An 18,468-nucleotide genomic window follows, 5' to 3' on the forward strand; every position below is an offset into this window, starting at 1 on the left:
AAAGAAAGCATAGAACTGGGAAGACTGAGAAACAAAGAAGAAAAAGAAAGGGAAGAGTCAAGCAGGAGGGAGGAGGGGCAGGGAGTGAGAAGAGAGAAAGGAAACAGGTGTAGACCTTGAGCGACCAGGTGACACCAAACAGCTTTCCCAAGGGGTCTTGGACTGGAGTGCCAAGTCCCTGAACGCATTCCTTTTCAAGTACTGAAAGGGAGGGGGTACAATCAAGTCCACATTGTGCAGGACGCCTATTTACCCTTTCTCTGCCCAGCTTCTAATGGTTGGGAACTGAGGGGATGCAGCAGAAGTTTGAGAATGGGCATCACAGAAACTGTCCTGAAAAAAACTTTTTTTTTTTTTTTCAGTTCACAAAAGCCACTGAGAAAACCCCCCAGACCATTTACAGAAAAGAGTACGTCCCTTTCCCAGGCCACAGACCTGACCAGATCTCCAGGTGGTACAGCAAGAGGAGAGTTGAGGTAAGAGGGCTCAGGGCCCCACACTTTGCCTGGCCCCCTTCCAGTGCTCAGGAGACACTAAACAACCAGATTATTTCTAGGTTCAATTCTCTCTTGAGGACACAGGAGTGGTCTCATTAATACCCTCCCCAGCCAAGCACGGTGCAGGGAGGCTGCTGATATCATTTACCCTTATTCACTGGGTGGGCAGATGTCCACCTGATCTCATGCAGGTGGCATTTCCCTTGCTGGGTATCCCAGCACTTTTTCTGGGCCATTTTCCCCATCCTTCCACACCCTTGCAACAGGAGGTAGGCAACGGGTGTGTGAAACAAACAAAGGTTGATGTTGAGTTAGGGTAAATGTAGTCAGGAACAACACAAAGCACTCACAAGTGATGATGTTTGCATAGACAGTGTTTGTATAATATTACTGATGGCCAAGCATCCTGTTCTTTTGTATGAAAAGTCAAGGGCCATTCAGTTTGCTTTCACTCGTTGAGTGTCTACTTGTGAGTGTGGTTGAGTTCCGGGCCTCCAGAGCAGGGAGCAGGGCGCTGCAGCCTCAGAACCTGCCTCCCAGGTGCGAGACCACACATTTGAGACATTTATTAAATTAGATGAGAGAGTGTTGAAGCTCAGAAATCCTGGCCCTTACAGAAACAGGAGAGAACCTCCTCTTATATCAACCCTTGAGGGTGCCACCCACTAGGCTCAGCCTGGGAATAAGCCTGTGAGTGTTCACCCACTGGGTGCACAAGTATGCCCTTTTCTCGCTACAATCTGGGTGCTACCCCAAGTTCTTCTTCTGCCAGTCTGCTGCTTATAGAGGTGATGTCTGTCCCCTCACTTCTACCCCACATAACCCTATTGTTGTTGCTGTTGTTTAGTCACTAAGTCGTGTCCAACTCTTATGCAACCCCATGATCTGTACCCTGCCAGGCTCCTACATAACCCTCAGTTCAGTTAAGTTCAGTCGTTCAATCATGTCTGACTCTTTGCGACCCCATGAACTGCAGCATGCCAGGCCTCCCTGTCCATCATCAACTCCCAGAGTTCACCCAAACTCGTGTCCATCGAGTCGGTGATGCCATCCAGCCATCTCATCCTCTGTCGTCCCCTTCTCCTCCTGCCCCCAATCCGTCCTAGCATCACAGTCTTTTCCAGTGAGTCAACTCTTCACATGAGGTGGCCAAAGTATTGGAGTTTCAGCTTTAGCATCAGTCCTTCCAAAGAACACCCAGGACTGATCTCCTTTAGAATGGACTGGTTGGATATTTTTGCAGTCCAAGGGATTCTCAAGAGTCTTCTCCAACACCACAGTTCAAAAGCATCAATTCTTCGGCACTCAGCTTTCTTCACAGTCCAACTCTCACATCCATACATGACCACTGGAAAAACCATAGCCTTGATTAGACAGACTTTGTTGGCAAAGTAATGTCTGCTTTTCAACATGCTCTGTAGGTTGGTCATAACTTTTCTTCCAAGGAGTAAGCGTCTTTTAATTTCATGGCTGTAATCACCATCTGCAGTGACTTTGGAGCCCCCAAAAATAAAGTCTGACACTGTTTCCCCATCTATTTCCCATGAAGGATGGGACCAGATGCCATGATTTTAGTTTTCTGAATGTTGAGCTTTAAGCCAACTTTTTCACTCTCCACTTTTACTTTCATCAAGAGGCTTTTTAGTTACTCTTCACTTTCTGCCATAAGGGTGGTGTCATCTGCATAGCTGAGGTTATTCAGATTTCTCCTGGCAATCTTGATTCCGGCTTGTGCTTCATCCAGCCCAGCGTTTCTCATGATGTACTCTGCATATAAGTTAAATAAGCAGGGTGACAATATACAGCCTTGACGTACTCCTTTTCCTATTTGGAACCAGTCTGTTGTTCCATGTCCAGTTCTAACTGTTGCTTCCTGACTTGCATACAGGTTTCTCAAGAGGCAGGTCAGGTGGTCTGGTATTCCCATCTCTTTCAGAATTTTCCACAGTTTATTGTGAGCCACACAGTCAAAGGCTTTGGCATAGTCAATAAAGCAGAAATAAATGTTTTTCTGGAACTCTCTTGCTTTCTTGATGATCCAGCAGATGTTGGCAATTTGATCTCTGGTTTCTCTGCCTTTTCTAAAACCAGCTTGCACATCAGGAAGTTCATGGTTCACATATTGCTGAAGCCTGGCTTGGAGAATTTTGAGCATTACTTTACTAGCATGTGAGATGAGTGCAATTGTGTGGTCGTTTGAGCATTCTTTGGCATTGCCTTTCTTTGGGATTGGAATGAAAACTGACCTTTTCCAGTCCTGTGGCCACTGCTGAGTTTTCCAAATTTGCTGGCATATTGAGGGCAGCACTTTCACAGCATCATCTTTCAGGATTTGAAATAGCTCAACTGGAATTCCGTCACCTCCACTAGCTTTGTTTGTAGTGATGCTTCCTAAGGTCCATTTGACTTCACAGTCCAGGATGTCTGGCTCTAGGTGAGTGATCACACCATCGTGATTATCTTGTTCATGAAGATCTTTTTTCTGCAGTTTTCCTGTGTATTCTTTCCACCTCTTCTTAATATCTTCTGCTTCTGTTAGGTCCGTAGCATTGCTCTCCTTTATTGAGCCCATGTTTGCATGAAGTGTTCCCTTGGTATCTCTAATTTTCTGGAAGAGATCTCTAGTTTCCCATTCCATTGTTTTCCTCTATTTCTTTGCATTGATTGCTGAGGAAGACTTTCTTATCTCTCCTTCCTATTCTTTGGAACTCTGCATTCAGATGCTTATATCTTTCCCTTTCTCCTTTGCTTTTAGCTTCTCTTCTTTTCACAACTATTTATAAGGCCTCCCCAGACAGCCATTTTGCTTTTTTGCATTTCTTTTCCATGGGGATGGTCTTGAGCCCTGTCTCCTGTACAATTTCATGAACCTCCATCCATAGTTCATCAGGCACTCTGTCTATCAGATCTAGTCCCTTAAATCTATTTCTCACTTCCACTGTATAATCATAAGGAATTTGATTTAGGTCATACCTGAATGGTCTAGTGGTTTCCCCTACTTTCTTCAATCTAAGTCTGAATTTGGCAATAAGGAGTTCATGATCTGAGCCATAGTCAGCTCCCAGTCTTGCTTTTGCTGACTGTATAGAGCTTCTCCATCTTTGGCTGCAAAGAATATATTCAATCTGATTTTGGTGTTGACCATCTAGTGATGTTCATGTGTAGAGTCTTCTCTTGTGTGGTTGGAAGAGGGTGTTTGCTATGACCAGTGCGTTCTCTTGGCAAAACTCTATTAGTCTTTGCCCTGCTTCATTCCATATTCCAAGGCCAAATTTGCCTGTTACCCCCAGTGTTTCTTGACCTCCTATTTTTGCATTCCAGTCCCCTATAATGAAAAGGACACCTTTTTTGGGTATTTGTTAGTTCTAAAAGGTCTTGTAGGTCTTCATAGAACTGTTCAACTTCAGCTTCTTCAGTGTTACTGGTTGGGGCATAGACTTGGATTACTGTAATATTGAATGGTTTGCCTTGGAAATGAACAGAGATCATTCTGTCATTTTTGAGATTGCATCCAAGTACTGCACTTCTGACTCTTTTGTTGACCATGATGGCCACTCCATTTCTTCTAAGGGATTCCTGCCCGCAGTAGTAGATATAATGGTCATCTGAGTTAAATTCACCCATTCCAGTCCATTTTAGTTCGCTGATTCTTAGAATATCGACATTCACTCTTGCCATCTCCTGTTTGACAACTTCCAACTTGCCTTGATTCATGGACCTAACATTCCAGGTTCCTATGCAATATTGCTCTTTACAGCATCGGACCTTGCTTCCATCACCAGTCACATCCACAGCTGGGTATTGTTTTTGCTTTGGCTCCATCCCTTCATTCTTTCTGGAGTTATTTGTCCACTGATCTCCAGTAGCATATTGGGCACCTACTGACCTGGGCAGTTCCTCTTTCAGTATCCTATCATTTTGCCTTTTCATACTGTTCATGGGGTTCTCAAGGCAAGAATACTGAAGTGGTTTGCCATTCCCTTCTCCAGTGGACCACATTCTGTCAGACCTCTCAACCATGACCCGCCCATCTTGGGTGGCCCCACACAGCATGGCTTAGTTTCATTGAGTTAGACAAGGCTGTGGTCTGTGTGATTAGATCGACTAGTTTTCTGTGCTTATGGTTTGTGTGTCTGCCCTCTGATGCGTCTCACAACACCTACCATCTTACTTGGGTTTCTCTTACCTTGGACGTGGGGTATCTTTTCACAGCTGCTCCAGCAAAGAGCAGCCGCTGCTCCTTACCTTGGATGAGGGGTGTCTCCTCACTGCTGCCCCTTCTGACCTTGAATGTGGAATAGCTCCTCTCGGCCCTCCTGCGGCCGCGCAGCCACTGCTCCTTGGACGTAGGGTAGCTCCTCCCGGCTGGCAACCCTGACCTCGGGCGAGGGGGTAGCTCCTCTTGGCCATGTTTCTGCATGGTCCTGTCGCAGCCGGCGCACTTCTGCCGCATGGTCGGTCATGTAACCCTACCTCTGCTTAAATTCTGGGTGAGGGATGGATATTTACCAGGATGGAGCATTTTAGAACTAGAAGGGACCCAAAGGATTGTCCAGCTCAACACCCTCATTTTCAGATAAAATGTGGCCAAGAGTGGTGAGTGTCTCATCTAAAATCTGTAGCTTGTCCGTAAGGCACTGAGCAGGGGCTGATCAGCAAATCAAACAGTCAAGCAAGGAGGCTCCTCAGATCTTGTTTTATCATCTGCTAGAGCTGACTGTTCATCTACCTTGTACTGCAAGGAGATCAAATGAGGTAATCCTAAAGGAAATTCACCCTGAGTATTCACAGTAAGGACTGATGCTGAATCTCTAATACTTTGGCCACCTGATGAGAAGAGCCGACTCACTGGAAAAGACCCTGACGCTGGGAAAAATTGAAGGAAAAAGGAGAAGAGAGTGGCAGAGGATGAGATGGCTGGATAGAATCACTGACTCAATGGACATGAGTTTGAGCAAACTCCAGGAGATAGTGAAGGACAGGGAATCCTGGTGTGCTGCAGTGCATGGGGTAGCAAAGAGTTGGACACAACTTAGTGACTGAACAACAGCAATGACAACTTCTGCATCTGGAAATTCATGTTAGGATAAACAGTGTCAGATTTTCAGTTCTGTGTTAGCATCCCTGGTCCACTGGCATTCCTGGACCATACTGGTGCTGCATGGGGACCATCCTGCATGGGGCTGCCAACCACTAGAATTAGTTTGCACCAAAGACACAAATACAATTTTATTTATTTTTGTAGTTCTTTTATTTATTTATTTATTTATTTACAATGTTGTGTTGGTTTATGCCATACAACATGAATCAGCCATAATCATACATATATCCCTTCCCTCTTGAGCCTCCCTCCCATCCCCTCATCCTACCTCTCTAGGTCATCACAGAGTGCCAGACTGGGCTCCCTGTGTTACATAGCAACTTCCCACCAGCTGTCTATTTTAAAACACATGATAGTGTATATATGTCAATGCTACTTTCTCTATTTGTCCCACCCTCTCCTTCCCTCACTGTGTCCAGAAGTCCATTCTCTACATCTGTGTCTTCATTCATTCTCTGCAAATAGGCTCATTAATACTATTTTTCTAGATTCCATATATATGTGTTAATATGTTATATTTGCTTTCTGCTTTATTGTTTTAAAATTTATTCATTTGTTAATTGAAAGAGAATTGCTTTACAGAATTTTGTTGTTTTCTGTCAAACCTCAACATGAATCAGCCATCAGATCAGATCAGATCAGTCACTCAGTCGTGTCCGACTCTTTGCAACCCCATGAATCATAGCACGTCAGGCCTCCCTGTCCATCACCAACTCCTGGAATTCACTGAGACTCACATCCATCGGGTCAGCGATGCCATCCAGCCATCTCATCCTCTGTCGTCCCCTTCTCCTCCTGCCCCCAATCCCTCCCAGCATCAGAGTCTTTTCCAATGAGTCAACTCTTCGCATGAGGTGGCCAAAGTACTGGAGTTTCAGCTTTAGCATCATTCCTTCCAAAGAAATCCCAGGGCTGATCTCCTTCAGAATGGACTGGTTGGATCTCCTTGCAGTCCAAGGGACTCTCAAGAGTCTTCTCCAACACCACAGTTCAAAAGCATCAATTCTTCGGCACTCAGCCTTCTTCACAGTCCAACTCTCACATCCATACATGACCACAGGAAAAACCATAGCCTTGACTAGACAAACCTTTGTTGGCAACTCCCTCAGGAACCTTCCTCCCATAAATATGTGTTAATATGCTATATATGTGTTATATACATATATTCCCATATGCTATCTATATATGTGTTTTATATATATGAGTGTGTGTTATATATATTCTAGATTCTGTATATACATGTTAATATGCTATATTTGTTTTTCTCTTTCTGACTTTACTCTATAAAGCAGCCTCTAGTTTTATCCACCTCACTGGAACTAACTCAAATTCATTCTTTTTTCATGGCAGTGTAATATTCCATTGTATATGTACCGCATCTTCTTTATCCATCCATCTCTTGATGGACAACTAGGCTGCTTCCATGTCTTGGCTACTGCAAATAGTGTTGCAATGAACATTGAGGGTACATGTGTCTTTTAGAATTGTGGTTTTTCTCAGGGTTTATGCCCAGTAGTGGGATTGCTGGGTCATATGGTAGATTTATTCCTAGTTGCATTTTAATACAAAGAAGTCAAAATTAGAACACACAGTCTGAGGCTCCCTGCTTCTAACCATCAATGTACATGAGGTATGTGGCCTAGATCTCAATACACATCAGGTGCCCTTTTTTAAAGAACTTTGCTTCCCCATCACAAACCCTGATGAAAGGGATAATCAATCCACATATATAATCTCATTTAAATTAAGATATCTCCTCCAACACACACACAAAATAGAACCAAGCAATGGGACATTCATTCCTAGGGACTCTGTTCAAATAGTCTGCTTGTGTGCCTGGACACAGCATCATTTTCACATGGCTGCTTCAGTTCTATCAGCTCTTCTGGCTCCTTCATCCTATGCTGCCCCACTGCCACAGCCTCCTTTTCCATCTCCCACCCAGCTTAACTCTTCTCCCTTCAGCTCTTCAAAGTGACCATGAATCAATGGGATTTTTATCCCCTTCAGTCAGTCAGTCCAGTTGCTCAGTCTTTCCAACTCTTTGTGACCCCATGGATGGCAGCATACCAACCCTCCCTGTCCATCATCAGCTCCCAGAGTTTACTCAAACTCATGTCCATTGAGTCGGTGATGCCATCCAACTATCTCATCCTCTGTCATCCCCTTCTCCTCCCACCTTAAATCTTTCCCAGCATCAGAATCTTTTCCAATGAGTCAACTCTTCACATCAGGTGGCCAAAGTATTGGAGTTTCAGCTTCAGCATCAGTCCTTCCAATGAATATTCAGGACTGATTTCCTTTAGGACTGACAGGTTTGATCTTGCAGTCCAAGGGATTCTCAAGAGTCTTCTCCAATACCACAGTTCAAAAGCATCAGTTCTTCGGTGCTCAGCTTTCTTTATACTCCAACTCTGACATCCATACATGACTACTGGAAAAACCAGAGCCTTGACTAGATGGACCATGGTTGGTAAAGTAATATCTCTACTTTTTAATATGCTGTCTAGGTTGGTCATAACTTTCCTTCCAAGGAGTAAGCGTCTTTTAATTTCATGGCTGCAATCACCATCTGCAGTGATTTTGGAGCCCAGAAAAATAAAGTCAGCCACTGTTTCCCCATCTATTTGCCATGAAGTGATGGGACTGGATGCCATGATCTTCGTTTTCTGAATGTTGAGCTTTAAGCCAACTTTTTAACTCTCTTCTTTCACTTTCATCAGGAGGCTCTTTAGTTCTTCATTGCTTTCTGGCTTCAGGGTGGCGTCATCTGCATATCTGAGGTTATTGATATTTTTCCTGGCAATCTTGATTCCAGCTTGTGCTTCTTCCAGCCCAGTGTTTCTCATGATGTACTCTGCATATAAGTTAAATAAGCAGGGTGACAATATACAGCCTTGACGTACTCCTTTTGCTATTTGGAACCAGTCTGTTGTTCCATGCCCAGTTCTTTGCAGCCAAAGATGGAGAATCTCTATACAGTCAGCAAAAATAAGACTGGGAGCTGACTGTGGCTCAGATCATGAACTTCTTATTGCCAAATTCAGATTTAAATTGAAGATAGGGAAAATGACTAGACCATTCAAGTATGACCTAAATAAAATTCCTTACAATTATACAGTGGAAGTGAGAAATAGATTCAAGGGATTAGATTTGATAGAGTGCCTGATGAACTATGGACAGAGGTTCATGACATTGTACAGAAGGTAGGGATCAAGACCATCCCCAAGAAAAAGAAATACAAAAAAGCAAAATGCTGTCTGAAGAGGCCTTAGAAATACCTGTGAAAAGAAGAGAAGTGAAAAGCAAAGGAGAAAAGGAAAGATATACCCATATGAATACAGAGTTCCAAAGAATAGCAAGGAGAGATAAGAAAGCCTTCTTCATGGATCAGTGCAAAGAAACAGAGGAAAACAATAGAGTAGGAAAGACTAGAGATCTCTTCAAGAAAGTTAGAGATACCAAGGGAATATTTCATGCAAAGATGGGCTCAATTAAGGACAGAAACAGTATGGACCTAACAGAAGCAGAAGATATTAAGAAGAGGTGGCAAGAATACATAGAAGAACTGTACAAAAAAGATCTTCACGATCAAGATAATCACGATGGTGTGATCACTCACCTAGAGCCAGACATCCTGGAATGTGAAGTCAAATGGGCCGTAGGAAGCATCACTACGAACAAAGCTAGTGGAGGTGATGGAATTCCAGTTGAGCTATTTCAAATCCTAAAAGATGATGCTGTGAAAATGCTGCACTCAACTTGCTGGCAAATTTGGAAAACTCAGCAGTGGCCGCAGGACTGGAAAAGATCAGTTTTCATTCCAATCCCAAAGAAAGGCAATGCCAAAGAATGCTCAAACTACTGCACAGTTGCACTCATCTCACACGCTAGTAAAGTAATGCTCAAAATTCTCCAAGCCATGCTTCAACAGTATGTGAATCGTGAACGTCCAGATGTTCAAGCTGGTTTTAGAAAAGGCAGAGGAACCAGATATCAAATTGCCAACATCCACTGGATCATCAAAAAAGCAAGAGTTCCAGAAAAACATCTATTTCTGCTTTATTGAGTATGCCAAAGCCTTTGACTGTGTGGATCACAATAAACTGTGGAAAATTCTTTAAGAGATGGGAATACCAGACAACCTGACCTGCCTCTTGAGAAAATCTGTATGCAGGTCAGGAAGCAACAGTTAGAATTGGACATGAAACTATAGACTGGTTCCCAATCGAGAAAGGAGTATGTCAAGGATGTATATTGTCACCCTGTTTATTTTATACCCTTGGCAGATGTATTAATCATGTTTTAAAATTTTCTGTATTTAATGATACTTTGATATTTTAGGGACCTTGCTAATCCTGGCAAGGCTCTCCCTCCCAGGGCTAATTCCTAGGGATAATACACAACTTGCCTGCCATCTGCCTTTCAGATGCAAACTAACCAATTCACAGCCCATCCCTCCAACCACCTCCTTATCTAAGGCTCACATGCTAGGCCAACATCTCCCACTCCAGAGCCAGGCACTGACAACCAGAGATACCCTGGAATTATTGGAACTTTGCAATCCTACACCTCTCAAACTTGCCCACCCTGCCTTGCCCATACTCTGTTGGAAGTGTCGACTTAAAAATATAGTCACAACCTGAATGTAAAGAGTTGTTTTATTTGGTGGAAATGTTTAGGACTCTGAGCCCGGTAGACAGCATCTCAGTAGCTCTGGTAAAAATGCTCCAAGCAAGCAGGAAGCAAGTAAGGCTATATTCAAATTTGCAACAAAGGGAGCAGGCAGTCTGAACATCAGAGATCAAGTATCAAGTTAAGGAATTTAGCATTCTGTGTATGGGAAGATGCAAGCCCCTTGGCTCACTGAATCCATTCCTTTCATATGCACCTCAGCTATCTGGGGCCAATCCTGTTTTCTTGTTTCCCTTGTTTCTTGCATTCCCCTGAACTCCTCAGGAATCACCGTTGGGGGGAGGTGGTGGTAGTGGCAATATCTGCTGGATCAGTTTTGAGAGCATTTTGAGAGCCCTCATTTACATTTGGAAGGCAGAAATCCTTGATGGCTGTGATATCGCCTGTTAGTCAATATGGCAGGAGATCTTTTCATTTCACAGAAACCAGAACAAAGACTCTGGACCATGCTCTCTTCACTCCTTCTGTCTCCTGACTCACCCTGGTGCTTCCCATGTGGCCCTGTGAGATGTGACATACCCCTTCTCTTAGGAATTGTAAGTGATAATCTCTTCTTTCAAAGGCAGTTGTCTCAGACTTCCCTGGTGGTACAATGGATGAGAATCCGCCTGCCAATGCAGGGAACACAGATTAGATCCTTGGAATTCGAGAAGTTCCACATGCCATGGGGCTCTTAAGCCTGTGTGTCGCAACTCCTGAGCCCTCATGCTGTCACTGTTGAAGCCAATGTGCTCTAGAGCCCATGTTCTGCAACAAGGGAAGCCACTGCAAAGAGAAGCCTGTGCACTGCAACGAAGAGTAGTCGTTTCTCGCTGCAGGTAGAGAAAGCCTATGCACAGCAATGAAGACCTAGAGCAATAAGAAACAAGCAAACAAACAAAAAACAAAGGCAGTCCTCTCTATGTCAGCTTACAGTGGTTATTGTTGCTCAGTTGCTAAAATATGTCCAACTCTTTGTGACCCCATAGACTACAGCATGCCAGGCTTCCCTGTCCTTCAATATCTCCAGGAGTTTGCTTAGATTCATGTCCATTGAGTCCGTGATGCTATCTAACCATCTCAGCCTCTGCCACCCTCTTCTCCTTTTGCCTTCAGTCTTTCCCAGAATCAGGGTCTTTTCCAATGAGTGGGCTCTTCGCATCAGGCGGCCAAAGAATTGGAGCTTCAGCTTCAGCGTCAGTCTTTCCAGTGTGTATTCTGGGTTGATTTCCTTAAGGATTGACTGGTTTGATATCCTTGCTCTCAAGAGTCTTCTCCAGCACCACAATTCGAAAGCATCAATTCTTCAGCACTCAGCCTTCTGTATGGTCCAAGTTTCACATCCATACATGACTACTGGAAAAACCACAGCTTTGACTATATGGACTTTTGTCAGCAAAGTGATGTCTCTGCTTTCTAATACTCTGTCTAGGTTTGTCATAGCTTTCCTTCCAGTGAGCAAGTATCTTTAAATTTCATGGCTGCTGTCATTATCCACAGTGATTTTGGAGCCCAAGAAAATAAAATCTGTCACTGCTTCCACTTTTCTTTCATCTATTTGCCTTGAAGTGATGGGACTGGATGCCATAATCTTCATTTTCTGAACGTTGATTTTTTAAGCCAACTTTTTCTGACTGAAACAAAAATCTTGTCTACATGATCAAGAAGGCAGGACTGTGCCCCAAACCAAGAGAAACAGTAAGAAAATCCCTCCTGGTTTCTCTTCTTCCCCGCTGTGTTGCCTCTTCAGAACTTTCCTTGGTTGATGGGAACACTTGGGTGATGGGAACTTGCTTTCCCTGACCTTGGAAATATACTCCAGACATCCAGATCTGGTGATGTGGATCTTAGGAACTCCGGCTTAATGTCTGTGCCCATCCCCCTTGACTTCTCTGGCATTGTGATCTGACCGGTTTATGGAGCCACCATAAACCAGTGTATTTAGTGTATTTAGGCCATAGCAGACGTGGACCTCCCCGTCTGTTCCAGACAAGAGGAGGAGCCTGGGAATCCATGTTATCCTCCCCTGTAAATCAGACCAGGCCCCTAGGATTCCCTTTTAGGATCAAGAGGCTTTTCTTAGGAAAAGCAGTGATTCAGGCAAATGTCCCAGTGTCAGGAGAACACAGCTTTCTTCTCCCTGTAATTTCTCTCCACCGAAGAAATCACTCGCTGAGTTTCAGCTGAGGGAGACTTAAATCCTTTGCAGGAGAAGGCAATTTATGGAGCATTCTCTGACTCTTTCCATAGTAACTGATGGAAATAGAAGGTACAGATGTCAGGCTCACCGTATAGCATCCTTCACTTGCCTCAGAAATAGACACTTGGATGGATGAGACTCAAGACAAATCAAAGGAGTTAATTTCAGATCACAGGAGTGTGCAATGAGATAGCACAGGCTCTTCTAGTTCAGCTGGGTGTCTTGACTTTTATTTCAATGTGTCCCCTTAGTCATTTTCAGGGTGAGTTGACTTGGCTGGGGGCCCCTCATACAGAGACCTGACTGCTGCCAAACTGGGGTGTGTCTTTGAAGGTGAGCTGTGTTGGGGTGGGGCAGACAAGTGTGTCTCCCACTGGTGCTCCCCAGGGCTCAGGCAGACACATCTCCATAGCGGGGACCCTCTCCATCAGCACCACAGACTGCATAGCAGGCACCTTGTGCCTCCAGCCACAGCCAGATGGATGCCTTGCTCTGACTGGTAACACGTGCACTGTGTCTGTCTTTCCAGGGGCTCCCATACAAACACCTGATCACCCACCACCAGGAGCCCTCACAGCGCTATCTGATCAGCACCTACGACGACAATTACAACCGGCATAACTATCACCCAGGCTTGCCTGAGCTCCGCACGTGGAACAGACATAAGCTGCTGTGGCTCCCAGAGAAAGCTGACTTCCCTCTACTCGGTATTTTATCTTTCGGGATCATCTCCTTTACTGGGCTCTAAGGGGTTCAGAAGCACACAGGGCTGAGGTGTGCCCACCTTAGTGGGAGGACTCAAGCAGATGACCCTGACTCCAGCAGAGCATTAGAATGAGAAGGGAAGGGAAGAGTCCTATTTACCCCCCAGGTCACCCACCCTCTCCCTGTGATGCTGGATTATGTTGCTGTGTGATGAAGCCCTCACCTGCAGCATGTTTACCTGGAGCACAAGTGATAGAGAGCAGCATCGCTGCACACTCAGGTCCATCATCTACTTCATCAACACCAACTGAGTATTCCCCAGGTGCCTGCCCTACTGAAGCACGCGGGGACACAGCAGTGACAAGTAGGGAGGAATTCCTGCCCTCAGGGAATTTATACTCCAGTGAAGAGACATAGAAGATTTTATCAAGGGGGACACATGTACACATGGCTGATTCTTGTGAATGTATGGCAAAAACCACTACAACATTATAATTAGCCTCCAATTAAAATAAATAAATTAATTTAGAAAAAAGAGAAGATATTATCGATGAATAAGACAACCTAAGATCTAGTAAACACTATCATATTGGACTAGGATATGTGGTACATAGAAAAGAAAACCAGCGGGTAATGGGGAGAAAGTGAGGCAGGTATGTTGATTCTCATTTGGATGGGATGACACGGGACGGTCTTTTTGGAGGAGCTCTGAGTTGAGAAGGAGGGAGCTATGCAGGAACATGGAGGAAGAGTGTTCCTGGGGAGGGAGGGCATAGCAAGTGAAAAAGCTTCACATCAGGGGTAGAGGAGGTCCAGGTAGGGGCTCACCAGAGTGTGGATTGTGTCCTTCCTGTAGAAACAAGACTTTGCTCAGATTTGCCAGGAGAGTGACTTGATCTGACATCCATTGCAAGCTCCCACCACACTTTGCTCTTATCTTTCTGCAGTTCTACCCTTGCATATGAAGGGATATAGGGTAAAGGGCGAGCTGCTTGTTACAGTGCATTTCTCTGTAAGAGTTTCTCCTGCAGATCACTCTCCCAAGTGCATGCTCTTCCCAACTGGGCCGGGTCAGTGAGTACCCAGGAGGTGATGGGGTCATGCTCAGTCAAGTCATCGAGCTGAATTGTCCAAGGTCTCCGGCAATGTCTGGTCCCTCCTGAGTAACAGGAGGCAAGCCACACACTGAGAACTTCAGGGGTTGGCAGGACCAGCACTTTCTTGTAAACCTCTGACCTGAGTTCAATCCTGGGGTTGGGACGATCCCTGGGAGAAGGAAGTGGCATTCCCCTATAGTATTCTTGCCTGGGAAATTCCATGAACAGAGGAGCCTGGTGGGCTACAGTCCATGGGGTTGCAAAGAGTTGGACACAACTGAGAACACACCTACTACTACTCTCTCTCCGCTCAGGCACACTGACAATCCAGGTGCCTGGTCCAGCGGCCTGGGGAACCTCATAGTCCAGCCATTCATTCTCCTGTCCCGAGGATGCTGGCCTCCTCCTCTAAGCCTTGTTCACCTGGATTCTGGTTTGTCTTGCAGGTCCCCCTACAAACTATGGACTCTACGAACAGTTGAAGCAGAAATGGCTCCCACCACCAGAGGCCACCCTCCGAGAGAGCATTTACACTTCCTCCTACCGCAGACCACCAGCAGGTGCCATGTCCCGGAGGGAGCATGCGATTCCAGTGCCTCCCCCTCGCCTGCAGCCTGTCCCACACTTCTGAGATCTGTCACCCCATCACAGCACAGATGGGGCCACCTGGAGACCCACCTGGAGACCATCTGCCAGACAGCAGGCAGCTGCAGATATACCCAGAGTTTTAAATCAAGCTCACCTGAGGGGCCTTTGAAATCATGGTCTGTGTTTTACGGTTCCAGTCCTTCCTCTTAACCTACAGGTTCCTTTCTTTTTCATTCCACAAATAAATCCTTTGACACAAGGTATCACATGTGTGCAGAAGAGACACTTGTATGTCAGGAGAAATGGAAGGACCCTTAAGTTCCCTCATTTCACACAAGGGAAAACTGAGGCCCAGAGAAGTAACATGACACCAAATTCTCACAACTTGCTACTTACCCTCCAGGAGTAAAGTTTGTTGAATGAATGACTGATGGGAGAATAGGGACTAGAGGAAGGTTGTGGTGAAGACACAAGGGACAGCTGAGCTGGAGCCAGGTGGCCTCCTCAGACCTCCTCCACCTTCCATTCATCCCACAAACCTCCCCTGGACCATGGTCAAGCCAGCCTCTGGCCTCAGAGCCATCAGTCCAGAGGAAAGGGATGTTACACAAATACTCATGTGAAAGGGTGATGTCACGGGGGTAGGCTCACAGAGGTGGGGAATCAGCGGGCCAGTGGGGTCCTAAGGGAGCTCCCTGAGGTGTGTTGAAGTAAAGGGGTGCATGACAGTAGTCCTGGGGGCCATGAGGACATGACCTGGTTGGGGAGGGCTTCCCTGCAGAGGAGACATTTAGGCTGAGACTAGAATGCTGAGAGGGACCAACCAGGTGCAGGGACAGGTAGAAAGGGCAGCAAGGGTGGCTCAGGCTGCAGGATGGCTTGTGTGAGGCTCCAAGTTGGGAAGGAGCCTCGCAGGTTAGGTAAAGGCCCAGAAAGTACTTATTGCTGCTGAAACAAATACCATGAACTCAGTGTCTTAAAGCAACACAGATTTAGTCCCTTCAGTTTAGTTTAGTTCAGGTGCTCAGTCATGTCCAACTCTTTGCGACCCCAAGTACTGCAGCATGCCAGGCTTCCCTGTCCATCACCAACTCCCAGAGCTTTCTCAAACTCATGTCCATTGAGTCGGTGATGCCATCCAACCATCTCATCCTCTGTTGTCCCCTTCTCCTCCTGCCTTCAATCTTTCCCAGCATCAGGGTATTTTCCAAAGAGTCGGTTCTTTGCATCAGGTGGCTAAAGTAATGGAGTTTCAGCTTCAGCATCAGTCCTGCCAGTGAATAATCAGGACTGGTTTAGGATTGACTGGTTTGATCTCCTTACTATCCAAGGGACTCTCAAGAGTCCACTCCAACACCACAGTTCAAAAGCATCCATTCTTCGGTGCTCAGCTTTTTTTATGGCCCAATTCTCACATCCATACATGACTACTGGAAAAAAACAGAGCTTTAACTACAGCTCTAAAAATGAAAAGTCCACAGGAAACTCGAGGGGCTTTAGGGGTGAGTTATTTCCTTGCCTTTTCCAGCTTCCAGGGGGCACCTGCATTCTTTGACTCCTGGCCTCTTCCTCCACATCCAGAGACTGCAGCGTAGCATCTTCATTCCTGTCTGTCTCCCTCACTAAGGACCCTGTGAACACATCAGGCCCACTGGATAATCAGCGTCATCCCCACATCTCAAAATCCTTCATCACAACTGCCAAGTTCCTCTTGAATATAAACAGTTTTATTCACATAGTCCAGGGATGAGGATGTGGTCATTCTAGGGGTGGGCATTTTTTCATCTGCAGCCTGGACACCAGGCAGGAGTTCTCTGGACACAGTACATGTTTCATTTCTTAGACCGCAATTCATGTAGCTAGTCCTTTCCAGGCATTTGAGAAAGTGGAGGGAAAATGGTTGGGGTTGGAGGTGGGACTGAGTGTATTCCAGAGTCTATGGCTGCCCACATGTGGTCAACGTTCCATGACCTTACACACACACACACACACACGCACACTCTGAAAAATGGCTGTTAACACTGCAGTGACAGAAGTACTTGAGCTGGATTACTGAGCATTCAAAAGTCAGACTAAAACAGTGCTATCAGATTAACAGTTAGGCTCACCCACCTATAGCAGTGGTCTGTTTGGTGAAGGATTTCCTGACCTTCTCTGATGGAGTGTAAAGAAGGGCGGAATTGAGCCAGAGAAGATCTTTTTCCTACATCCTTGCTTTACCTGGACTCTCCAAAAAAGAAGCCTCAACATCTCTGGCAGATGTGGTGGAGGTTGGAGGAGCTACTTCCTAAAATTCCATTGTTGGTCCCACCCTCTGAGTTTCTGGATCAACAGGTCTGCAGAGGGGAAAGAAATCACTTTTAGCACAAGTTCTCAAGCGATACTGATGCTGCTGGTTGGGGGACCAGACATTGGGAACTACTGTAGAAGGTGGAACTACTCCATTTTTATTTCATCTGGGCAGTTTCTGGAATATCAGATTCTTCAGAGAAAACAGCAAGGAAAACATCTGAACCTCATGCTCTTCCATGTTTCCTCGAATAAGACAGGAGCCTATGACTCCAGTATTTTATTAGAAAGCTCAGAAGGGGCACCATGCTGTTGGGCATTGGGACAGCACAATGCAGTATTCAAGAGCACTGACAAGCAGAACTTCCATTTCCACCACTTGCAGGCTGTGTGCCTTGGAGAAAGTCACTACCCCTCTCTGAATCTATCACTCCTGTACTGAACGGGTACCATATGATCTCTAACTCAGATAAAACCACTGAGCCCAGAGCTTGGTGCAGAATAAACCCTCCATAAACGGCAGGGCTATTGTTTGACACTGGAAGACCACAGGCCTTTGCAACAACCAAGGGCCACAGCGACAACCAGAATCTGAGGCAGAAACCCACGTGCTAGCCAATTCCTCTGCCAAGATGTGATGCTTTGACTGTGGAAGCCAGCATCTTAAAAGAAAACCCTGGGTGCACCCCACGACCCGCTTTCTAGAGTTTAGCCTACTGGCTGGGACAAGCCTGCCCTCTGGTGGCGAACTTGACAATTATTTACAGCTGGTTATGGCTTCAGGGTGCAGAAGGCAATGGCACCCCACTCCAGTACTCTTGCCTGGAAAATCCCACGGACGGAGGATCCTGGTAGGCTGCAGTCCAAGAGGTCACTGAGAGTCGGACACAACTGAGCGACTTCACTTTGACTTTTCACTTTCATGCATTGGAGAAGGAAATGGCAACCCACTCCAGTATTCTTGCCTAGAGAATCCCAGGGACGGGGAAGCCTGGGGGACTGCCGTCTATGGGGTCGCACAGAGTCGGACACAACTGAAGCAACTTAGCAGTAGCAGTAGCAGTATGACTTCAGGGTCAGGGTTTCTCTGTGCTGCGCTGTCACTTCAGTTATGTCTGACTCTTTTCGACCCTATGGATGTAGCCCACCAGGCTCCTCTGTCCATGAGGTTCTCCAGTCAAGGATCCCAGAGTAGGTTACCATGCCCTCCTCCAAGAGATCTTCGTGACCCGGGAATCTAACCCTTGTCTCTTATGTCTCCTGTATTGGCAAGCAAGATTTTTTTAGTGAAAAAGCTGGCTTAAAACTCAATATTCA

General features: G+C 45.7%; 1 protein-coding gene across 1 annotated transcript in view; it reads left to right on the plus strand.

Moving 5' to 3' along the window:
* CFAP107 (cilia and flagella associated protein 107) overlaps positions 1-15,123 on the plus strand; it is a 40,279-nt gene extending 25,156 nt beyond the window's left edge. Inside the window, exons 2-4 of the mRNA XM_025285638.3 lie at positions 363-476; positions 13,002-13,179; positions 14,721-15,123. Of these exons, the coding sequence (XP_025141423.3) occupies positions 363-476; positions 13,002-13,179; positions 14,721-14,905 (477 nt within the window). The 3' untranslated portion in view covers positions 14,906-15,123. The remainder of the gene's footprint in view (positions 1-362; positions 477-13,001; positions 13,180-14,720) is intronic.
* The last annotated feature ends 3,345 nt before the right edge of the window (positions 15,124-18,468 follow it).

This window comes from Bubalus bubalis, chromosome 5, assembly GCF_019923935.1.
Source record: "Bubalus bubalis isolate 160015118507 breed Murrah chromosome 5, NDDB_SH_1, whole genome shotgun sequence".
Classification (NCBI taxonomy): domain Eukaryota; kingdom Metazoa; phylum Chordata; class Mammalia; order Artiodactyla; family Bovidae; genus Bubalus; species Bubalus bubalis.